Source organism: Fulmarus glacialis, unplaced genomic scaffold (genome assembly GCF_000690835.1).
Source record: "Fulmarus glacialis isolate BGI_N327 unplaced genomic scaffold, ASM69083v1 scaffold5244, whole genome shotgun sequence".
Lineage (NCBI taxonomy): Eukaryota > Metazoa > Chordata > Aves > Procellariiformes > Procellariidae > Fulmarus > Fulmarus glacialis.
This window is the reverse complement of record NW_009209807.1, coordinates 11429-35749: the sequence shown is the minus strand read 5'-3', so window position 1 is coordinate 35749 and position 24321 is coordinate 11429. Positions and strand designations below refer to the sequence as shown.

The window sequence follows — 24321 nt, the reverse complement described above, 5'->3', positions numbered from 1 at the left end:
AAAAAATAGTCAACTTTACCCTTCCATTCAATGTATAAATTAGCAAAATCCTGTGTAAAATCCTGTAGTGCTCAGACACAGGCAGAAGCTTGTTAGTCAAAGTGTGCTGTACTTATTGTTGCATAATATATAATATAGGCAGCTATCTTTAAAACAGATCCACACAATCCTGAGCTAAAACCTAGATAATAAAATATACTACACTAAGGAAAAATCAAACTTGGTTGAAAATAGACAGGTAGCTCTTCTTTCTTGAGGACACTGAATTAAAAATCTGGATGTAGACGCTCCTAAACTCAGAGAACACCTCTTTCATAACAAAGAAGGTAGGTCCTGAGCAGAGATGTCTGCAGTAGGAGTTACAAAATACCAAACTGAATCCTGGTCTTGCCACTGATTAGCTGGGCAGCCTCATTCAATTCTCTTTTGCTAGAATTTCACCACCTGTACATTGGACATAAAGAATCTTTGCAAAGCATCTTAACATGACTCTCCCCAAACATTAAGTAAAAATACCTGGTAAAAGTACTAATATTCCCCACTACAGTGTGCCAGATGACTCTCTTATCCAAGGATATTTCATGGATGTTTGATCCTCCCTGAGCTTTCCAAAAAGAGGTACTTGAGAGGACTTCCCCATATGTGGGACACAGGAACAGTGTAAAGTAACCTTTCCACACGGGCAGGATTTGGTCCACAGTTCACAAATGCATAGATTTTCTGAATCACTTTTCCTTTACATACTCAAGCAAAACATTCATACTGGGAACAGTGGGTTTGCTTTCTGTGATGGCTCAGAAGGATATGCCTTAGGTTTAGAAATATCTTTTAACATGAATCAATCTCAGCTCTGCTACAGCACAGATGTGTCCATCTTGTCTCAGCAATGTTTTTATGAAGGAACTTAAGGGGACCATATGTCTTGCAATTTAGTCAAAAGATTATGTAAATCTACCTACTATTTTTTCTGGCTGATACAGAAGTTTCTTTACAGCTTTATACTACATTTTAGTAGCTTGATTTCCTCTTGAAATCTCAGAATAAATTTTCAAAGTGTTGCTTCAATGTTAGTTAATGGAACCAACAAGAGGGTACATAGATCTAGGGTGAAAAGGAAGAAGTGGCGATTTATCTCCACCTGCACACTTTTACCACAGTAGTGGAGTTACAGACCTCTCATTCTCCTGTAAATCTGCATTTGAAAATAATGATTTCCTAGCTAGGCCTTCATAAAAAATCCATGATCAAATTCTTCATTTAGTTTTCTTCTGGGAATTGTGTACTATTTCAAAGCCAGCAGGGCTTTGGACTTGTAAAGTAGAATCTTGTTTAAAAAAGAGCTGAATTCAATCCCTTGGGTATCTCATTCCTGGATTTTTGTCATTTGGTTCATGATTCACATATAAGAGGTTTCCAGTTTTCACCCCTATTCTCTTGGTTGCTTGTATCTATCTCCAGTCATTTAGTGCTTTCAGTACTTGTTCTCAGCATAGCATCTGATCTTATTCTGCATCAGTTATATGTGAAAGTTTTCTGAAAAGAACAGTGCAGTCCACAGGTATATATGCTATGTCTATATATACTCTGCAACTGCTTTTTTCCATCTTTCGTAACTTGGGTCAAAACTATTTGTAGGACAGAAGGAAGATGTGAATGCTTATTTAAAGGCAATGGTGTCTTCCGCTATTGTTTCAAACTTGCACCCTAAATATATACCCTCACTGAAAGAAGGAAAGCCTGGACATCAGGAGGTTTGTATCACCTCCTGATATAAACATTGATTATTTCTGTACTAAGAGCTTCCCCCCGCCGCCCCCAACAGACCAATCTGCGGAGAGGAGATGAGGAGGAAGCACTGTTATGCAACAGTCTGGCAATGGCTCAGAAAGACAACTCTTAAAAATTAGGACAACAGAAGGAAATTTATTTTTGCTTTTAGCAAGAAGTGCTTGTCATACTTAGAATGTCAATTCCACTATTTTAAGGCTCGTTAGTAATGCAAACAACGTTTCAAATTCCCTTCAATCACCCCATAAGAATGTGGTAATCAACCTTTGTTTGCCAGTAGACATGCCAGAAATGAGCTTTGTCTCTCTATCCTGGCTGTGTGACAGCATATGAAAGTCTAATCGGTAAATGCTGCTTTCCCTGATAACGTTTAATCAAGAAACTCCTTCAGCGAGAAAAATTAGGGAGTTTTGACAGTCCTCCTTCTCAGTAGGAGCTCCCTAAGGAACTGTAGGCTATTGTAAGTTCTAGCCTCACAGCTGGTTTAGGCTGATGCTACAGCACTAGCGGATGATGATCCTAATTAAGCTGCTAATTATGTTCTCTGTAGAGGTGATTAATTAGCAACAGGAAAGCCTTGGATACTGCCAATGGCACCATATATAGAGATAACTGAGCAGGCAGCGATATCAAAAATCTGAGAAAAGATTTTGAAATGCACCTCTCCTCATACCATGAAGAATCAACTTCCTGGATGATACGGCAGTGAACTCCGATGATTTTACTGAAGTCCAGCACGCTTTAACGAGGGCAAATGTGGCAACTGATCAATTCTCTTCTCTTTAGTCCCTTCCCCCGCCACACATGATAGACCCACAGAAAGTGATTACTAAATCTGTGAACACTGCTGAGTTCAGGGTTTTTTTGCTCATTGTGTACCATTAACATTAATTATAAGTATAGAAAAAAAGAACCTACTGGCACAACCCTGATTTGAACTTTCAAGAGTGAAGAAGTACAAAGTCTTGTCTAAATCTTTAGCTTTACTGTAGCCAAATGATGCCCAGCTATAAATAGACTAACACAGGTTTTACCACTTTCAGACACTACATTTCACAAAAATGCTGTTGATGGGGAGCTGAGGAGGGAGGTAGTGATAACAAAAAAAGCTTAAAAGCTAAATTTTGCTGTCTCCTCCGATTCTCAGGCTTCAGGCTGTTAGCCCCGAAGAGCTGCCTGGTGTGAAATCTCTCGAGGCAGTGTTAAACGGATTGCAGAGACTGGAGGAGAAAAAAAGAAAGAGATTCACCAGCCGGGGGGAGCCCCATACTTGAAAAAATACACATAATTTAACTCTGAATCCTCTTCCTCAACCTGATTTTTCCGGACATTAATATAGGCTCAAAATGTAAATGGAAAGGCATAGATTATAGAAAATAACAGATATTGATATAATTTGCCTAAAGAATTATTTAAATAATCAAATAGTTATGCTTGGCCCCAGCTTCAAAGTAACTGAGTCACTTGGGTTCTCCTCAACCTCTGCAGGGTTACAGAGAACCGGGACTTTGAAAAGATACGTTTACAGTACCTCAGGGCTCCAAGCCGGATTAGGACTCTGATATCCTCGCCTATGCAGCCTCACCCATACATTTCATTAGTCCTATTTTAATTTTATCTTGTATTTAAAAAATAGCACACTCAAGGTCTCTAGACATGCTTTTTACATATTTTGTACTTTATACAAATATTACCTATTATTACCTAACTATTCTTCAAGCCCTGCAGCAAGTGATTTGTCACCAGTCTTGGAAAGGACTCCTATGTTGCCAAAACATAGAATAGGCATTCTCCATCCATCCCTGGAGAAAGCCTGATCATCTCTAATGTTGCCTTAAGCTACTTACAGTTACAGATTAAATTCAGTGAGAAAGAGCGATTAAACAGTCCACCATACACATGGTGTCTCTACATGATGCATTAAAGCTACGGCTTAGGGCAGCAATTTTACTTTGCCAATCGTGGTTTACTTTGCCAAAGTCCCGCAATGCAAAGCATTGCCCTGGTTTCAGGCTTTCAGCCCGGTGCTGTCTAATGAAAATGGCTACAATGAATTAGCATACTGGCCAAATCTATGGGCTGCTTCTTTTTTATAAGAAGTAACTGTATTCATTCACACGTTAAAAGACATTGGACTTAGGAAAATAAGTTGGGAAAAAAAAAAAAAAAGAGAAAAAACCCCACTAGAATGGTTTTTCCAGGACATCTCCCAAAAAGCGTTGGTTTGATCCGGATGTTTTAACACCTATTTTCTATCATGCTTTTCACACTGTCAACTTTGACCCACTTCCCCTTAAGTGTGAATATTTATTATATTAATGTACAGTTGCTAACTCAGCTAACTGATCGGCCCTTTAAAGCTAAATGAAGTACGGAGATACCGAACTGTTGCCAATAACAAGTAGAGATAAAAGCTTGTTGTAATTATACTAGCAAGGTATGACATTTTTCACTAAGTGTCCTCGCTGGTTTGCCAATATGAAGTCTTAAATCTATCATTTGTTCTGACATACAGGTGGCAGCATTTAAAAAGGCCAGCAACAGAATGTCTTTCAAATTTGTGTCACACTTTGCCTCACTTATGAACTAACTGGAATTACTCAGAATTAATCCTTTTTTAAGGTGGCAATAGGGATATTATTTTATATTACTTCATTATTACAAACAATAGAAGAAACACCATTTTATATTTGAATTTGCATTTTGTTGCTACGGTTTCTACAGGATTAAGATTATACCTCTCTTATTATGAAACCTATCAAGTGGATTTTGACATGTGTCGTGGTTTAACCCCAGTCGGCAACTCAGCCCCACACAGCTGCTCACTCACTCCCCCCGCAGTGGGATGGGGGAGAGAATCGGAAGCGTAAAAGTGAGAAAACTTGTGGGTTGAGATAAAGACAGTTTAATAGGGAAAGCAAAACCCGTGCACGCAAGCAAAGCAAAACAAGGAATTCATTCACTGCTTCCCACCGGCAGGCAGGTGTTCAGCCATCTCCAGGAAAGCAGGGTTCCGTCACGCGTAACGGTGACTTGCAAAGACAAATGCCATCACTCCGAACGTCCCCCCTTCCTTCTTCCCCCAGCTTTATATGCTGATTATGATGTCATATGGTATGGAATATCCCTTTGGTCAGTTGGAGTCAGCTGTCCCAGCTGTGTCCCCTCCCAACTTCTCGTGCTCCCCCAGCCTACTCGCTGATGGGGTGGGGTGAGGAGCAGAAAACGCCTTGGCTCTGTGTAAGCACTGCTCAGCAGTAACTAAAACATCCCTGTGTTACCAACACTGTTTTCAGCACAAATCCAAAACATAGCCTCGTACTAGCTACTATGAAGAAAATTAACTCTATCCCAGCCAAAACCAGCACAACATGTAAGACAATTATCAAACTGTAAGTCCTATTTTCTGCACTTAAGAGTCAAGGGGAAATTTTTCACCTTGACTCAACAACGATCTCCACTGAAGAAGCCCTGGCAAGACCCAGGCTGTGGGTTTCCCAGGTATAAATTCGAATGCTGATCACTTTCGTTACGGAGTTTAGAAGGAATAATTAGCTTCTGGGTATGCAGCGTTTCAGTGTTATAAAATACAATCTAAATGCTTAATGTTGTTAGTGAGCACTGTTGATTGCTTAGGGGTTGATACGGCTTCTTTCTGCACTGAGGCAGCCTGTGCAGGGAGCTGTGCAGGGAGTGCTGTCTCGTGGGAAGAGCTGAGGAGAGCAGAGATTGAAAGCCAAACCAAATGTCACGTAAAAAGCGAGTAGTTAGCACACTGATAATCTACAGTAGTGGTGGTATAATGTTATGTTTATTGTTTTTATAATCACCAATAAAAGCACTAATTGAAAGGTTTTCCCACCGTGGCTTGCATATAGTGCTATTCAGACAGTACAAGCAGATGATCATTTCTGTAATTCTCATCTTACTCAAATGCAGTCTGTTTTACTAGGGGTTTCTAAATGTATGTGATTAACATTTACTCTTGCACACACACAAATACACAGAAATGACTGAAAAGCCTGGAGAGAGGCAAGGTCTGGCATGGTCCAGAAAGTGGCGAGCTATCCCCAAGCTCTGGCAGAGCTCTTCTTCTCTCACTGCCCTGCTTGGTATTTTAGTGTTGGGCTTATTTCTCATCATCCAATTTGTGGCCTGTTTGGAACTAGAGATATCTAACAATACTTCCATGAACTAGATATAGACAGTTCTCATTTCATTATGATACAAGTGAAATGTGGGTTTAGGCTTCCACCTAAAGTGAGCCCCAGGTTTTTTTAATAGATATTACCAGAATTAAAGACATAAACACAGAACAATGTCCTACAAAGGGAAAAATGGGCACATATGAACACTGCACTCAAAAGAAATCTTTGATGCCTGTTCATGATACAGGACTGGTATCTTACTGCCTCCTTCCTGAAACGCCCAGGTTGGAGAAAGAGTATTTGCTGTAAACCTGACTTATGTTGGCTTATTATTTTCTTGTGAGTTACAGCCAAGCTCCAAATATTAATCAACTGGAAGTCTCTAAGCCCTCTGACTTCATAGGAATTCTGCACATACAGAAAGAAAAGACTAATCACATCTTTAACAGATTAGACAGACTAATCAAATGGCAATAACCAAGGAACTGAGGACCAAAGTCCTGCTCTGTAACAGCTTCTTCCAGTGACCTTAGGCAAATCCCTTAATCTGTGTGACTTGGTTTCCTTATGCAGTCACAGGTATAGATGAGGAAAATGTATTTAATCACCAAAAGGTCGTAAATTCTGGTGGTAATAAAGACCACACAAACACCTATGATAGACAAATAACTATGGACACCAGGTTTCTATTCACTTTTTAGAGGTGGGAGAGTTAAAATTATTATAGATGTATGGAACAGTTCAACACAACTCAAAATGCTCATGATTGGAATTCTCAAAGAAGTTCACTGTGAATTCAAAATTAGTCTCATGTATTTTAAGCCCAGGATGAAATCATTTTAATATGTAGGGACAACATTTTCATTAACTATTTCCACTTTATAGAATTCTCTCTTAGCTTAACTTTACTTTGTGGAGAAACTTTTGTAATCAAAATTTCAATAAAAAATAGGAGTGCAGAAAAATGTAAAAACATTGCTAACAAGAAGTGTTCTCTAATTCAGAAAAATCTTGAAAAAAAAACCTGCTCAACAGGACACAGTATAATAAATATTCCTTATAATTTATTATCTCGCTACCTCTTAGAGTGAGGAAATGAGTACTTTAATTGGGGAATTTGGGCAATTTCGGGAATTTTCTAGCAATAGAAGAACTGAGAAAGAACATGTTTTTTAGAGGAGAAATGGTGCTTTAAACAATGTCCATACACGTGCGTGTTTTGTCATCCAAAGACAGACAATGATAGTGAGTATGAAGGTGTGGCGGGACCTACCAGTGTATGTCTCTTCATCTGTGTCTATATCTTCCAAATCTAAGTACTTGTCCACCTGCCATAAAAAACCCAACTTGGAAAATAGATTAAAAAGTATTAATACCATTTCTTATAGTACAACCTAGAGCAAAGCAAAAAAGCATTACATTGTATCCTTCATCTTCTCCATTCTCCCCTGCATTTTTCCAAGAAAGCATATGAATTTTCTTTGAAATGTGTAACCCAAAGGAAATACTTTTAAGTATAGGCAAAGAATTGCTGCCAAAATTGCTGCATATCAACTACAGTGACGGGAAAGAAGCTCAAGCTGTACAGCAACTTTTTCAGGAACTTAGTGGGAAGATGGAGAAGTAAAATATTTTCATAGGAAAAAGATACACGCTAAGTTACTCTGCAGTTTTGCAAGCTCACTGCATATGGCAAAAATCAGTCATGTTCTACTCATAATCCCCACTTTGAAGAAAATCAAAGAAAACCTCACCTTCACTTTTTCAGACAGACTGAGATCATTTCCATTAGAGCCACTAGCTTTCCAGCCCTCATTCATCACCGTCTGTAGATAGATAGGTAGAAATACTTATATGCATGAAGCAGAACCAAAATCACAGTCAAAGCTCCTACTGTTTTACACATACAGATTCTTTATGGTGTATTTAATATTTTTTAAAAATTGAATGCAATGCTCCTGAAAATAGAACGTATGCAGGTAAATCTCTGAAATCCTACACAAGACCAGGCTGAATCAATTGGAACAACGGTGCAAGTAATCATAACACACCTAAAAAGCAGCATTTAGAACAGAAGCATTGTTTTCAATAGCAGTTTTTTCCCTCTTTCCTTTCCTCGGGGCAGGCTTAAAGGTTACAGTGGCCAACTTGCTGCATTACAGCCTCCTCCTGCTACGACGCTAGCAATTTTTCTGATTCATTCTACTATTACTGTATTTGTTTCTTAAACTGCTAATACGACAAAAATGTGCAGCCATGCTTGAAACTTTTTTTCTGTAGCAACAAAGACAAGTATTAAGATGTTCCATTAAATAAAGGGTAATGGAAGTTGCACATTGCTTTATGGGGCAGAAAGCTAATTCAAAGTGGCTAAAGTAAGACACCCAAAGGCAATCTATCCCAATGAGGCAACCATACTCTTCATGAGAAAAATGGTAAAAAGATTCTTGTCATTATTATTATACAATCAACTGACAGAATGTGATTGTTTTAAAAGCCTTGCTTGGTTCCACCTCAAAGGCATGTGCTAGCAGGGAGAAAAATGACAGCTCGTGCTCTTTGACTGAGGCCTGTCAGGTCCATCATTTGAAGGCACTTAAGTTTGTTGCTCTATGTATTGCATAAAATGACCCGCTACTTCTTTTTTAATAAAAAGTTCAATGAAGGGAATTTTTTAGTACAGGCTAGATCACAGCTTAGTTATTTGTTATTCAGGCAGGCGGGCAGAAGCTCTTAACAAGTGGACTCAGATTTACATCTTGCTCTCTCCAGATGATGTCTGTTGTTTTCCTGTCCCTACAGATTAAATCCCTAATCTTATATGTTTCAGAAGATTAAAAATGCCTCTGGCCTGCCTACTGTTTACTTTAGGTAGCTGAAGCAATCTAGCTTCAGTAACACATAATTCAGTACTTGCTAAAATCCCCAAGAAACAAAATAAATCTGCTGGCATGCATGCTGGCATCCATACTCTCAAGACTTTTTCCTTTTTGGCAACCTCTACTGTTAACTTGCAGTCTTCAGTGAAAGCATTACAAAGGTCCTTGCAGGGTGCCTTACTTATTAGTCAGATTATGGCAGCTCTTCAGTAGAGCAAATGCCACTGCCAAACGTGATCCCTGCAGGTGCCTCTGTAAGCATTACACACTTAGGTAGTATTTTAAATATTTGCCTCGGGTGGGGTAAATACCAGTAGCCTCTAACATTTGGACAGTATATCTCCCCGTATTTTCATCTGTTTGAATGTGGTGCTTGTCCATATGGACAAATGTTAACTCATTACCTCATTCTCATTTGGCATCTGTGGTGGAAGAGACACCCATATTTCTTTGTTTCTTCCAGGTGAGCCATCCTGTTTATTTCTGTTTGATAATTCAGAAGTAGAAAATGTTTTTCTTAGGGAGTCCACTTTACTTCCTTGAATTGTCTTCCCCTCTTCCTCTGCAATGAGAATCACACCAGATCAGATAACATAATGCACTATCCAAGAAAAAGAAAAACGTGAATTTCATTAGATCTAATATTGACTTATTTTACACATTCACTTTTCCTCTCATGCTCAGAGCTTCCATGTGCATCATATACATGTATTTTGCAATTGTTATTATAAAACCAAATATGCAGTTTGAACTTCAAGTGAGTTCAGGTGATACACAGAGTATCAACTACTCCTCAATATTGAAGAATTCATTGTCTCAAAAGCTTATGCAATATACAGGAAACTTGATAAAATAACCCAAGAGCTGAAAATAGGCAAAAAAGCAAGACAGTAAGTAAGGTTACACCTTAGTTTTTATTTAAAAACTTCATTTAAATGCTCTCTGAATGCTGCACAAAATGGCACATAACATTTGTGCCCATGCCTTCACCTGGCACTGCAAACACCAGCACATATGAAGAGAGTCTCTTCTTTGCGACACCACTATAAACCCCATAGCAACTGCACGCACCCAGTAGAGCTATTTTAGATGTACATTTAGGTATCATTCCCCAACACCAACACACACTCCCAACACTTACATGTCTAGTTTTAAAAGTCCAGCAACTGTGCTTATGTGAGATCTGTGCTCACAAAATCACTTGATATCTTAAGCAGTTCAAGTGCACATATTCCTTCACATACCTAACCGATGCTTCTTACCAAGCACAAGAAAGGACTCTGATTTTGATCATAGTCCAGGGATGATCTGGTCCAAAAATTGAGTAGTTCTTGTATTTTCTACCTCAATATCTTGGTATCATCCTGTTTATACTGACTATCAGCCCAAACGTGTGCCCTGTGTGTGAACCTCACAACCATTAGAGCAAACGCCCGTGTTGTCTAGTATAGAAGTGAGCCTCAGCAGTTCTTGTCAGAGCTGATACTGATACTGGCCGTGAGTCCGCCCAGGGCCAGCACCCCCAGAGCTCTCGGGTGTCCATGGGCACCACTGCCAGAATCTCCACCAGTCCAGGACCATGTGATGAGATGCACTGACAGATCCTATAACCTAGCCCCTGTATCTTTAGTTAGCAAAACACCACATTTGAGCTGATTTCTTTAGGCACTGCTGCTTTCAGTGTTTAACAACTATAGTATGCTCTTGACTTAGCTTATTACCGATTTGATTTCCTCCCTGTATCAGCAATCTGACTGGGTGGGAAAATTTTGCGAGTAAGTATTTTTTTATTGGGATCAGACTAACAAACAGCAGTACGTCAGTAATATTTAATTGCTAGAAGTTTTATGTCCTGAGATTAAAGATTAAATACAGATGTTTAAGCAGGGTTTGTTCCCTTAGGGGATTCCTTTGGTCTTGAAAGACAGTCTGGAAAAATGTTTTGCCAGTGCATTGACAGAAGATTGGAATAACTTCTCTCGTGTTTATTTTATACATCAATAGTGGCTAATTGGGCCCTCACTGAAAACAGGGAAGTATTCAGAAACAGAACTGAGTCTTTCAATGATAGCTTGTGACATCTTTCCGACCTTTAACAACTCCTTGGACAACAAGAGCAAAGTTAAGACAACTATTAGTGCTTCTGACTGTCCTGCCAGCCAGGTCCATGGGGCATGGAGCAGCCAGCAGAATTAGGATAGAGCTAGGTGATCATCAAATGAAATCTCAACAGTACAGACTGGATCTAGGAGCTGATTACAGATCAGGACAAGTATGTGCATGGAAGTGTGGATTTCCAAACCCATGCTGAATAGTTTTTTTTCCTACAACATGGCAAAAAATATACTAATCATGGCCAAAATAAAAATGCAGGTCTTTTTATTTTAAAAGTCCCATTATCAAATATGGAGCAGCTATAGGACAATCAATTCAAACGAACTTCACACCACATGCTCTTAATGAAAAATAAATGCTCATTTAACAGAGTTTCTCGGGTTTAGTTTGAAAAATCTACTCTGTAACAATAAGAAACACTGCAGTGCATTTCTAAAGCATAATTATATGTTACAGGCATTGAAGTAATTCTTGTGGAGAGTTTTAACGATGCCCTTGGGGTTACCACATTGAGCCATCCACCAAAGAGTTATTAATCCCCAGGGACAGCTCTGTGCTGCAGTTACTATGACACACAGAAAGGGCTGGCAGTCTGGGCATAACCTGAAGTCCACACTCATAAGAGTCAAGGTTCATAGCAAGTAAATTGCACCAGACCAGAGCAATCTAGCGAACAGATTTTAATGCCCAGACTACAGATGGATCCTCTAAATAATTCCTAAATCCCAGGTCTCTTGATACGACATCTGGCTTCTCCCTGCTTTTTTAGCAAGTACTTTCCTAAAACAATATTTGGAAAGTAGCAGTACATATGGGCATCTTCCTACACACTCTCTTTTTGAAGCCATGGAAATGAAGCAGTATTACACAGGAAACCCTCTTTTAAATTCCTGACAGGTAAAATGGTCACCCACTATTTGAAGATATTTTTACTGTCACCCTGCTTCATAGGAAGAACTAGATGACTAGCTCAAAAAGCTTCAATCTTGTGTTATTGTAGTGGTAAAACAGGATGGACTTCCTGTTTTATACTAAGAACTGACAAGTTTGATATTAAAGACCGACAAGCCACAAAAGAATATTAATATATTTTAAGGTATGTGTGTATTAGCAAATTATGCAGCCAAACATGTGCAGGCTTATAGGGTAACAATAGGGACTGAGGACCCAGTATCCTCCCCGTGCACATCAGGAGCCTTTATGTATGACAAGTGAGAAGAAGCTTCTGGAAGCCATACACTTTTCTCAGCCAGATCAACAGAGAGACAAAAGGCATCATCAACTGGAATGATCAGCAACATAATTCATACAGCTGAAAGGCTCTAAAGAAACACGATATTCCTGCACAAGCCCATGCCTATCTCTGATACCACTTTGGTCATTTTTCTGGGATATAAATCAGATCATCCTTCTCCAAAATATAGGTTCTGAATTCTCCAAATAAACTAATATCACTTTTAGCATCAAAAGGCCTATGACATATAGTTGGGCTGTTATAATTAGACAGTACACACGAGCTGACGAAATTATTTTATTAGGTTATATATTTTCTGGACGGCTGAGCTATTGTCACAGTTAAAAAACTAGATAGAATAAATCAGCTAGTAAGAAATCAAGTGCATTCATAGTATTTATGTGCCATTTACCAACCCCAGACTACAGCTAGAAGCCTATGCCTTTTCCTAAGAGATCCGTCATAAACTGCTGTCAGAAACTTTTTTCTGGTTAAGACCATTGCAGAGTTATTGGGTTATAGAATATTAAACATTACATTTGATGAAACATTCACAACTGCAATGTCATACTAGATTCATGACTGCAAGTGAAGAAAAATTTAGAAGGAAAAGAAAAAAGTCTAAGCAATCCAAAGCAGTTGTGAAATGCATGCTGCGGACAGAATATCAGCTATGCAACCACATGCATAATGAGGCTATGCCACATAAATTGGAGGGGGGGAGATGAATCAAACATGACGTTGCTAGCCTCAAGCACAGTCCCTCAGGGCCAGTAAGATCCACCTTCAGATGTCCAAAGTAACTGCTGATACCTATAATTTCTCAATGCATGCATCACATAACTGGCTCTCTTGAAGCAGTAACAGTCATGATCTTAAAAAATATTATTAAAAACAACACACATAAATTGTTCTAAATTTAAAGAAACTACAATCTGCAGAGAAATATCACAGCTGTATTCCTTTGACAGTGTTCTGTATTTCAATCACTTCTGTCCTTACTTTTGAAAGAGAAGGGGAAGGAGGAAGGATCACATTCAAGCCAGCAAGAGGATCACTCTGCCTTCCCCCTAACTAAGCGATAATTGACTTATTATTCACAGTCACAGTTCTCAACCTGCCAAGACCCAGATGTACAACACTGGCCTTTACAACATGTGACAAAAGTCCAAAATAAGGGATACAAACACAACAAAAAGTAGCAGAAGAAGAAGGCTGAAATGATGGAAAGATTCACATATTTACTCTGCAGACAGTTTTTCAGTCTTACTTTTTAGAAATTCCACTGTCAGTACCTTAACAATGAAATAATAAGCCAGCTTAGAAAAGTAAATTTGAGTCTCTCAAGAGTAGTATCCATCATAATTGTGTGTGTCTGAAAAGTATGTTGCAGACTTCAGAAACATATTTCTATCAGAAAGTATATCCAGCTTGATATTTTTTTTCCTCTCCCGCTATCTATCCTTTATATTGTTTAAAATTCTCTTTGTCTTCCAATTTGGAAGGGAATCTTTTGAAAATGTCCACTGATCACCCACGTATTTCAAAGAATAATGGAGTCACTTATCACAAAGCCAGAGAAGAGAGCTACCAGGATTATCAGGAAAAACTTCCTGTCAGTGAAATCTGTTAGATGAAATAGTAGCCCCAGAAGAGTGATAAAAGTCTCGTCATTTGAAACATTTCAAAGCCAGACCAGACGCAGCAATCAGTAACATGCTGTAGAAAACCTGGCTTGGGATAATACACTTGGGCTTGGGACAAAACAATACAAACTACCAGGTACTTCCCACCTTTTTTCAGGTCAATGAATTCATTCCAAAAATAAAAATTGGGTGAGAATGAGAAACAGGCCCCTTTTAACTACTAAATAAAAAAAAAACAACAAAGCTAATATTCTAAGTTCCAATTTACTTCTTTGTCCTCAAAATGCTGGACTGAGGGCCAGCAGAAGGCCTGTGAATCCCTTAAATCCCTTCCAAGTTATGCTTTGATGGAAAACCTGGGATTCAAATAATACAGTGACTTTGTGCAGGACTCCTGAACAAAAAATAATTTTACTCACAGTAGCATGATAACTGTCTTGCACAGAAGCCACAAGTACAGATTTCATGTTCATTCACTATCTCCATTCTTCAAACACAGCATCAGCAAACAGCCACATTTTAAAACAAGAACAAACCCTGTCACTGAAATGTTTCCATAAAACATCACTTTGAGACATTCAAAAGACCGTAACATACTGTAGAAGTACCTTTATTTACGTATTTGCAACTGTGTACACCGTTGTAAGGTGCTGAGTTCATTTATCCTAAATGCCAAGCTGTAAGAGGAAAAAACAAATTTCAAGGCCGAAAATCCAATTTGTTGGGAAGATAATTTTTAAAGCCTTCTATTTCTTTTTAATAATTCAATCAAACCAGCTCCCAGATTTTCTGCAGTAACACAATCAAAACTTGCAGCCTCCTTCTGCTTGTATATTGCCCAGCTGAGAACAGAACGTAGTGTTTTATTTTAAAGTTACTTAGCCTAGAAAATCTGCTCTGATTTACATTCTCAAGCTATCTTCCTGTTTCCATGTATTTAAATCTCTGTGAATCCATGCAGTTTATCATGACAAAAAGCCCAAGTATCCCATACAGTAAATAACTGGAGGATTTCAGTATTAGGGTCCTATATGCCTGTGCATAAGTAAAAGCAATCCAGGTGCAATTCAGGCACGTAAACTTTGTTATGTAGTGCTGTTTTAAGAGTCTTAGGGCATCCTGCCTAGCCTCCTGCTGCCACCCAAAAAGGCAGTGGATGTTCCATAGATACTATATCGTATGTGCCAACCCTCAGCATCTGAATTGTCTATCCCGTAACTATCTGAATTCCTGAAGTCCCATTCCAATCTCACTCAACCAAAACCGTTACTAATTTTGATGACAGTGATCTCGCAGTAGCACTGAGCAAGCAGAAATCTTCTGTCAAAGTAACTTGATCTATACAGCAGAGAAAATAACAACTTACTTGCCTAAGTGTGCAAATTAATGTTTGTAACACTTCTTGAAAGTCCAATATGTCAAACATTGTGGTCTTCCGTTTCTACACTTCACCTCCGATTAACAAGGGCATTTTTGCTGCTGAATCCCCTTTCCTTCACTGCAGCATTTCCCCAGTGTAAGTCACTCATGCCTATGGAATTCTTTCCTCTTTACACCAGAACAGAGATTAAGCTGGTGCAGCCTTTTCCCCTAATGTCTTTGATCTTACGTTGGTTAAATGACAAATAATCAGCAAAAAGTATTGTTTAGCTTTTTTTTCCCCTTCAAAAAAGGTCAGCTTTTACTATAATTGGTAATATGGGCTGATTCATTTCTCAGTAAGGCCAATTTCCTAAGGGAATTTCACTACACCATGTCCTCAGCTAGGATAAATACATATTCCATGGACCGGGCCAAGTAACTTCAGTGAGACGATTTCTGACTTAAAAGGGTAAACTTTTAAGTCCCAATTATTACCTTTGACTGCCATTTTTGGATACTTCCCTTACTGTAGTATGTTTAAAAATCAGACAGGAAAGGACTTTTTTTTGTACGTGCTCCTTCAGCGGAAAGACGAATGACTGCTAGTCTCAAGTATATTTCAGCCACTCTCACACGTCTGCTTTAGCTTAATGTACAGCAATACTTCTTCAAAACTAACTCAGCTCTTAATTTTCAAAAGTTTAACTGTTCTTTTACTGTATCAGCATCTCGCCCTTTTTCCTGAATGGAATCTATATGTTCTGCTTTTATACAGTGTTTATCTGTATCGATATGTCTCTGTCGTGCTTTGGATAGTGTCAGTGTTAGAAAAGGGGCAATATTTCCTGTTTATAGCACATTCACCCCAGCTGATCATTTAAAAATACGTATTATTCTTCCACGGTTCAACAATGCTGTTGCCGGATACCTTCTCCATTTGAATATTACAATGCAGTCAGTTAAATAACAAGGCAAATGTGCACTTGACCATTTCAGCAGCCTGCCATGAGCAAAATCCTACTTCTTCCAACAGGTGATGATGAAAAATAAACTTCAAAAAATTCAGAAAACCATGACAGAAATCTTAGAGCAGATCCTCAGCTGATATTAACCAGCAGAGTCCTATTAAGGGAACTATGCCTCTTAATATCTACCAGGGATCAAGTGGTATCTATCACTACCAAGCAATGCCAACATACTAGATCAGATGTCTAGTTCTAACAATAAAGAGTGTTTATGTGGTGGGGGAAAAAAACAGCTTTGTAAAGGCACAGGCTGTACAATTGATAGTATTTTGGAATTATAATTTGACAGTGTATCAGGACTTAAAAGCTGGAAGACTTTTTCCAGAAGTTGATAAAGGTGGGCCTGCTTCTGACACCTTCAGAAAATCTACACTATCATTTACAGAATGCAAATAGTGTTACATTTCAGAAATTGTGTTTGAGGGATAGTTTAGGAAAAGCTTTAAATTAGACAGTAACTAATGGGAGAATACTAGTTCAGTGTACAGGAACTCCATACTTCTTCCTGAGTCTTGCCTACGCTGAGCCATACTTTGAACCTTAGCTAAAAGAAACAGAATGTATTTGAGTTTATTACTTAAATAAGCGCTGTGTTTGTTACACTTGGTTGGTTTTTTTTTTTTTACAGTCAAAGCAACCACAAATGTGCTTAAATTCATCCTCAGCACAAGGAAACTACATTAAATACATATGTTGGGAGCACTTTAAAAGAGCAGGTGATATACTAATAAATCAGGACAGAATTGATCTTGAAAACCTTCTGTGTACTTGCATTCTAGAAGAATTCAGCATTAGCAGGTGAGTAGATAAGCACCGTAAGAAACAAGTGAATTGTATATAATTAAAAGCATCTGACATCTCCATACAAAGTATTCCTTTCTTAACAAATAATATCATAAAATGATTACAGCAGGTAGGAATAAATTAATAAAATGTCAGAGAGCCTCAGAGTTTCAAAAATGCTCGATTTTGGATATTATAATTAAGACTTTAAGGCATCTTCAAAAAGGCCTGATTTTTTTTTTTTTAACGACGAATACCTACTTTCTTGAAATTAGGTGTTTCTATGTGATTTTATACTGGACACAGAAAAGCACACAATTCTATAAAGAGTTCAGCACTAAATTGGAAGTGAGGTCACTTGATTTCTGTTTCTGATTGCCCTGTTGAGCCACTACACGGCTCTGATCTCTGACATTATTTGCTTTGTGTCATTTCCACATCTGGAAAAGAGGGCTAATAGTGCTTCCTCGCCTCACTGTAATGACATGAAACTTAGCCAACAGCTGCATATAGCACACTTCAATGCCTTTCAAGGCAAGGTGATGAGCTAGAGCAAGAGTTCATTCTGTGTTACTGCTTTTTATAGCACTACACAATTCAACCAGAGCCAATATGCCACTATAGGATAGAATCTCTATCAAAGTATCAACAGCAAAATTACTAAATATTTCCCTTTTCTACGCTCTAGAAAATCTGAGTTATGCAACAGAATGAAAATACATTTTTTTCCAGCTGAAACAATCTTTAGAAACTGTTTAGTAATAAAGGCATCACAGAAAAGAACAAAGAATTGCTATTAGGGAAGCACTATTGTTCAAGGGCTGTCGAAGTTTCTGGGAGTCCGCATGCCTCTGTCCCTATCTGGCGCTGCCAGTGAACTACTGTGCAAACGAACACTAGTCATTTCCCCTCTTTATGCCTAATTTTTTTCTGTCTATACGATGGAGATGAAGCACTTTGCATAGCAAATACCACTGAGATCTAAGGACAACAAATATCCGGAAAACAGATCAGCTATTATTATTTCAAAAATAATCTACTATGTTTCCATCCCTATGTCTGGGGTTTTTTCTACATTTAAGGGCTCTGTATGATATTTGACTGTATACTATATTGAATGAAGGTTACATAGAGATAGCTACCGAATTTATGATCAATAGAAAATTGCAAATTTTTTCTCCCAACCAATTCTTTCCAATGATCCAGCATAACACATCAATAAAAAGCTCTGAATTGACGCTGTTTCCCTATTTCATGCCCTGTTTAAGTTCCCTGGGGATGACAGATTAATTTAATTAGTTTTATTGAACTGCCTAGTTGTTTTTATTGGCAAATTCACTCATAGGAAGAAGGCTGCAAATTTCTCTTGGGGTTAGCATTGTCCTACTGGTCCATTTTTTAAATTAAAGTGAATTTACTGTCATTTCTTATATAGTTTTCTGCTATGCTTTCTGCTGTTAAGACTCACATTTGTAAAGTGCCTCCACTGACACTTATGTAGGAAGTTTAAAGTTGTTTTTCCTAAATGTGGTTAACGAAAAAAGGAAGCAGACAGCTACCGTCAAATGGACTGTGAACTAAATTGCTCAGCTTTCACTGGGGAATTAAATTAATCTAATCACAACACAGAATATGGCTCTTGCATGCCACCTGGAAGCAGAGAAGTGGTCAGCCACCTTCCAACTTCCTCCGCTTGACAGCTCGCTCAGCACAGAAGCATCAAAACAACAGCTCTGAGGCTACGAAGATTGTATCGAAGATTCAGTTTGCTTAGAGATGGGTCTGATCAAAGTCCTCAGACTTCAGTGCACTGCCAGGCAGTGTGAGGTATATGAAATAGAGCAAAATTATAGGAATGGACTGAATTTAATCCCAGTGGTCAAATGCCCAGGACCATGGAAAAAATATGAATCTAAACTTGGGTTTGGATAAGAATTTTATTCATGGCAGCATTTTTCTATGCAGCTGACTGACCTAGGATCCTATATTTTTAGAAGTGGGAGAGGAGTAATTCAATATCTAGATGAAAAATGTGAAGCTTGGACCATTTTTTTTGTTTTTTCTGTATTTTTTGCCAAAGGTCAAAGGAGATATTTTATGCTCCAGTGAATTTCCCAATCGTCCTCTGAGTTTAGAAAAATGAGCAGATGCTGCCTTCTAATTTTGCACATCATAGTTCTCTCCACCAGATTTCAAACACTCTTCCTAAGATTTGAGCAAGCCTCTTGCCCTGTGTGGCACTTCTTTTAAAATGCGGGGACTAGGTCTATTTCCATGAGATTTTGTCCAAAGTTGTTCTAGGAGGTGTTTAGTTCTGAAGAAACGACTCATTGACCACATCTACAGAAATCTATGTCATCGACTCCTTTAAATCCAACTCTTCTGAGGCTTCTTCAACTACAGTCAAGATATTACTCTTTAAGATTTTTCTCTGCATTTAAAAAACATAGTGGCGTTGTACAACCTCAAAGCAAATGCCAGTTAGCTGTTTTATTACCAGATTGTTGTTATACTCAAAGCTAAAGGAACAAACTAACAAAACTAAATACGTAACTTGGTTTAAGCATAAGGGGATTCAGTGATTCTAAGAGCAGCACAAATGAATGTATTAAAATAAATTACTAATAAAATGAATCCTCTTACCAATATCTTTGCTTTGGATTTGCACAAGAGGTGGTCATTTTCTTCCAGATGCTGAAAACTTCTGCAAAGCTTTACAGCGAGCACGAAAAATTTCACCTTTCTGGACCTGTGCTCTAATTACTAAATTATATTCCCATGGGTTCACCAGCCCTTTCACCTATCTATTCATTTCGTTAGTATTATCCTTTTGACAGAAAACACACTTTGGATGCTGTACGCAGGAAAACTAAGAGACTTCCTAGAATCTTAACCTAGCCCTCAACTGTCCATCCATTACAGAATCAATAAACAGGGTTAAAAATTTTTCCAATTATGGAGGGAGCGCTCCCATACTTTTTAAATATTATGCATTTAAGATATATAGGTCATATTCTGTTGGAGTATATATGTTTTAAATGCTGAGCTCAGAGTTTTAAAATGACATTTAAGTATGTTTATCCATGTTCCATCAGATCTGGTAGAAGTGAGGTAAAAGCCTTCCTATAGGATTTACTTGTCAATTAGCCTATGAACAGTCATTCACCAAGCACAAGCACCAAGCACACTTTAAAGAACAGAATCGTTGTTTTTTTAGGAATACTAAAATCAGGAAGATTAAATTCCTATATCAAAGATTCTGTGGTCCAACTAAGTTATAACGTATCTGTGTGCTATTTAAACCACACACATATCACTAAATAAATTACACAGAATTTAGAAGGACCTTATTTTGATTCCAAATCTTGTTCTACTCAAGCTAAGAGAATATCTTTTCAAATAACACAAGGAAGAATAGGATTCTTACTCTATAGAGTAGCCAAAGGTAATATCATACATTCAGATATAAAAAGACATCATTCTAAAAATGTGATTTTCTTGATTAGGATATTCGCAATCCTTAAAAAGCCAATGAAAGTCAGGAATGCAAAAATGCATTAATACTGTTTCCCGTATTTATAAGAATGGAACTATTCTGTTAGCAGAAGACCCTAATGTACTCCCAGGGGGTTACTCCAGGCTGACAGTTATAGCCTCAAAGGGTTCTTTTTAGATAGGCCAGAACAGTCAAGGATGCTTGGGTTTTTGTACTCAAGGTATATTCTTTTCAATTTCACTGTGTGTAAATTCAACTAATGAAGAAAAACTAAACATTAGTTAGTGTCCTGGTTTCGGCGAGCGGCTGTGTGGTGTTTGGCTGCCTGCCATGTTAAACCACAACAGTTAGGAAATCAAATTCTTATGAGATGCTTTCAAGAATAATGTAGAAACTCCTGGTGAAAATATCCTTGCAATCCCAACTAGCGAGCTAGTACAAATTCATGCACAAGTGAAAATCGTCTTATATAAATATGGTATCCTGTGAAATCAGTGGGATCCAATCAGTTATACCTGTGTCTTCTGTTTCCAATGTCATGGCAGTCAAAAATCTACCAGATGGTAATGTTTTTCAAGGAATTTTTTTTAAAGAGCTCCTATACATTTGCACACACAACTGAATGGGCTTGGTTATTTGTGTATACAAAGAACCATCTCCATATCTAATTAAGCAGGACTGCAAATTCTGACATTAATGCTCATTGTACAAAGATTTAGTGTATAGACCAACACCACTATCAGGCCAAATTCAGAAAAGTAATCTGAAAATGGTCAGATTTTACTTGACAGTAACACAAATACATCTCCACAGTAAATATCTGAACTCATACATAAAAGTGAAAATTTCTGGAGCCTATTAGCAGATAGTCTTATTAAGCTATCACAGTTGCTTTAAAAAAAAAAAAAAAAATTAAAGCCAAAAGACTATTTTTCAAATGCAAAATTAAGAAACTAAGAACGTGACATTTTATAAAGTTTTTTGCACTGTTCTGATGCTAAAATGCCTTATGCTTTAAGTGGAATTTTTGCAGGTCATTAGGTTATAATGCAATCCAGACCTGTGGGTATTTTTAAAGGAAAATAAAGGTGGGAGGAAAACAAGCTGAGTTGTTTTTTTTACGCCAGCATAGGAAACTGCATTTCTAAGCATTTGATTCAGCTAAAGCTCTACCTTTTATACAGTGTTAGTGGCAGATGCTATAGTGACAATGAAAGTGACTGAAATACACGCTGAGGTTTTTTGAAGTAGCATCATGATATGCAGCATGCTTCTAAGATAGGAGCTATACCCAGTGTATCAATCATACATAAAGAAGACCAGAACCTAATTTTCAATCCTCTTATCTCATCCCCCAGTGTCTCCTTTCTCTTCTATATTTTATTGGGAGGAGACAGAAGGTTGCCACAAGATTATTTCTATGGCAGCTTTGACTCCCCCACTGGTTTTCTGCTCAGTGCCTGTGACTTGACACTTAGTTCTACCTGAAGGACAAGGACAGGACAGACTTCTGAGCGCCAATCAATGGAGCATGCCACATGCTGTAATTGAAAAATACAGTGCTTCTGCAATAAGATGAGGACATAATTTTTAGTGCAAAGCTGTGGTAAAAAGAATTGTAAGTGAGTAATATGTAGCTCACATTTATTTTTATGGCACCTGACTTCACACAGCCAAAAGAAATGAACCTGAGCTACAGAATTTGGATCCAGATCTGAACTGCCTGTAATTCAGCAATGCTCAGATCAAGATTAAGCCCCACCTTTTATTTCATCTGCAGAGCATGAGATCTTCTCAGCGTAATCATCCTAATCTGATGTCCTAATGTGCCTTCATCCAAGTTATCTGTTAGCTTGGCACACACGCAGCACAGCTGCGCTAGTAAATCTGTGAAAGTATCCAAATTGCACACCCCTAATCTTAGGCGATCTCGTACTATTAAATAGTTTCCTTAGGCTCTTCTTTTATGAAAACTTATCTAGCAAAACAATGCAGGACGTACTTAGGAAAAGCCTATCCTTCCAAATAGTGCACACTCCCCCACCTCCCTAAAGCGAGCAAAACATGGTTAAACACCCGTAGAGACCTACCTTAGCAGTCTGTGAACCAAGCTAAGGAAAGTTGTCCTTAGGGATCCCACTGCTGACAGGAGAAACAAAAGCATCACAAGGATTTGCCTAAGGTCACAAAGCAAGTAAGTAGCAGAACGACACTAAATACTACTGCTTCTCTTTTTACCTTCCCTTCTGGCTGCGATTTCTAATGCGAGATTTGGGAAGTTACATACCTTTGAAAAGATAAGTGAATGTTTTTAGAAACTCTTCATATGACTGCTCATGGCTATTAATAAATTGATCAAGGATGCTGTTGTCTAACAGTTGTTCTCCCATGATCCACACCTTGACAGTCGAACAGGTATATCTGCTTTGGTAGGCTGCTTCTGCAATAGAAAGAAAAGAGCCGTAGGTATCTGTAGGCAGAAAACAAATTAACTGGAGTCCCTAATTCACATAGCTGAGAATCAGAATGTCAAATTTTTCCTCTCTCTTTGTGAAGTTCTGATCTTGCCAGTGGGACTTTACACAACATTTCCCCCAAAATTCAAGTGGACATAGTAATTTTAAGTGCAAAGGGAGAGACTGTGATCATCTATGCCTGAAATTTATGTTCTCAGGTAATATGGGCCACAGAAGTGCCAGCCTCTCTCAGTGGTGTTCATTCCCCCTCATTTTAAGTTCAGTCTTACAACCCCTGCCACCTTTGCAGAAACAGTGACACCAGTCACTAGCGTGTTGGATTTAACAACTGGGACACCTGTACGTTCAAAACTTGGAGTGAATCCATCATTCTGCAGGTGCACTGCTCACTGTACCATCAAAGCCACTGTACCCAGATTTTGGAGGGCATGTTAAATCATGATGAGATGTGTGTGTGTGCTGAGACAGCACACAGGATGGGGAGGGCATGATGGAACTGGGCACCATGTAGGAAGGCGAGGACCACTCTCGAGAAGGGAACAAATGCTGAGAGCTGAAGGAACCCCATAGAGGCTTTTCTGGACTTGAAAGCTCCACCCTTCAGTCACACAGCAACAGCTTTCCAGCCCATCTTCATCACTCTACCAGACTTCAAGGGAGATAATGGCCCTGAAACAGCTCTCGGTGAAGTACGCTGAAGTTAACCTTGCCCCTCACTTATAAAAGCTGTGTAAATGCATTTTAACAGCTGTGTGATGCTGAATAGTTAATAATATTACTAATTTTTTATACACATAAGACCAGACTACTAGAAGCAGAAAAACACAGGTGAAGACATGGACATACATAACTGGCACATTGTCTCACATGGTGGCAACTTAACTAAAAAATGTAAATGACCGGTTTGCATACATAAATGGGATAAAGATGCAAGAATGCATTATACACTAAGTGCTTGATTTTCATGTGTTCCCATGTTTCTTCTCTTGATTTACCACAGTATTAAGAAGTGTCTTTTGGGAATGAAAGCTTAATTCTTCAGCAAAACGTCAAATCAACTACACTAAGGAAAGGCTGCCAACCTGATATTAAAGTTAAATAAGATCAAACAAGAATTGTTCAGAGCCCAGCAGGAAAAGAATGCATGATTTCTAATGTCAAACTCTAATTTTGTTGGATTGCCAGCTTGTAGAGAAGACTAATGTTCTGAAGATATAAAAACACACGCACACCCACATGATCTAAAGTTTAAGTTTTCTAATGTTTTCACAAAAACCAAACCAGTATTAATCTCTCTGTGGACTGACCAAGCAGAATATAATTTACCAGACTCTCAGAGCGGTTTATGCAAATTGCAGTTGTTTCAGA

General features: G+C 38.3%; 1 protein-coding gene across 1 annotated transcript in view; it reads right to left on the bottom strand.

Annotated features, from left to right (window-relative positions):
• Positions 1–22866, bottom strand: part of LOC104076174 (chromosome unknown open reading frame, human C11orf74) — a 23005-nt gene extending 139 nt beyond the window's left edge. Inside the window, exons 1-4 of the mRNA XM_009576944.1 lie at positions 22764–22866; positions 9220–9377; positions 7691–7762; positions 7210–7264 (exon numbers count right to left, since the gene is read on the bottom strand). Of these exons, the coding sequence (XP_009575239.1) occupies positions 7210–7264; positions 7691–7762; positions 9220–9377; positions 22764–22866 (388 nt within the window). The remainder of the gene's footprint in view (positions 1–7209; positions 7265–7690; positions 7763–9219; positions 9378–22763) is intronic.
• Positions 22867–24321: the final 1455 nt, after the last annotated feature.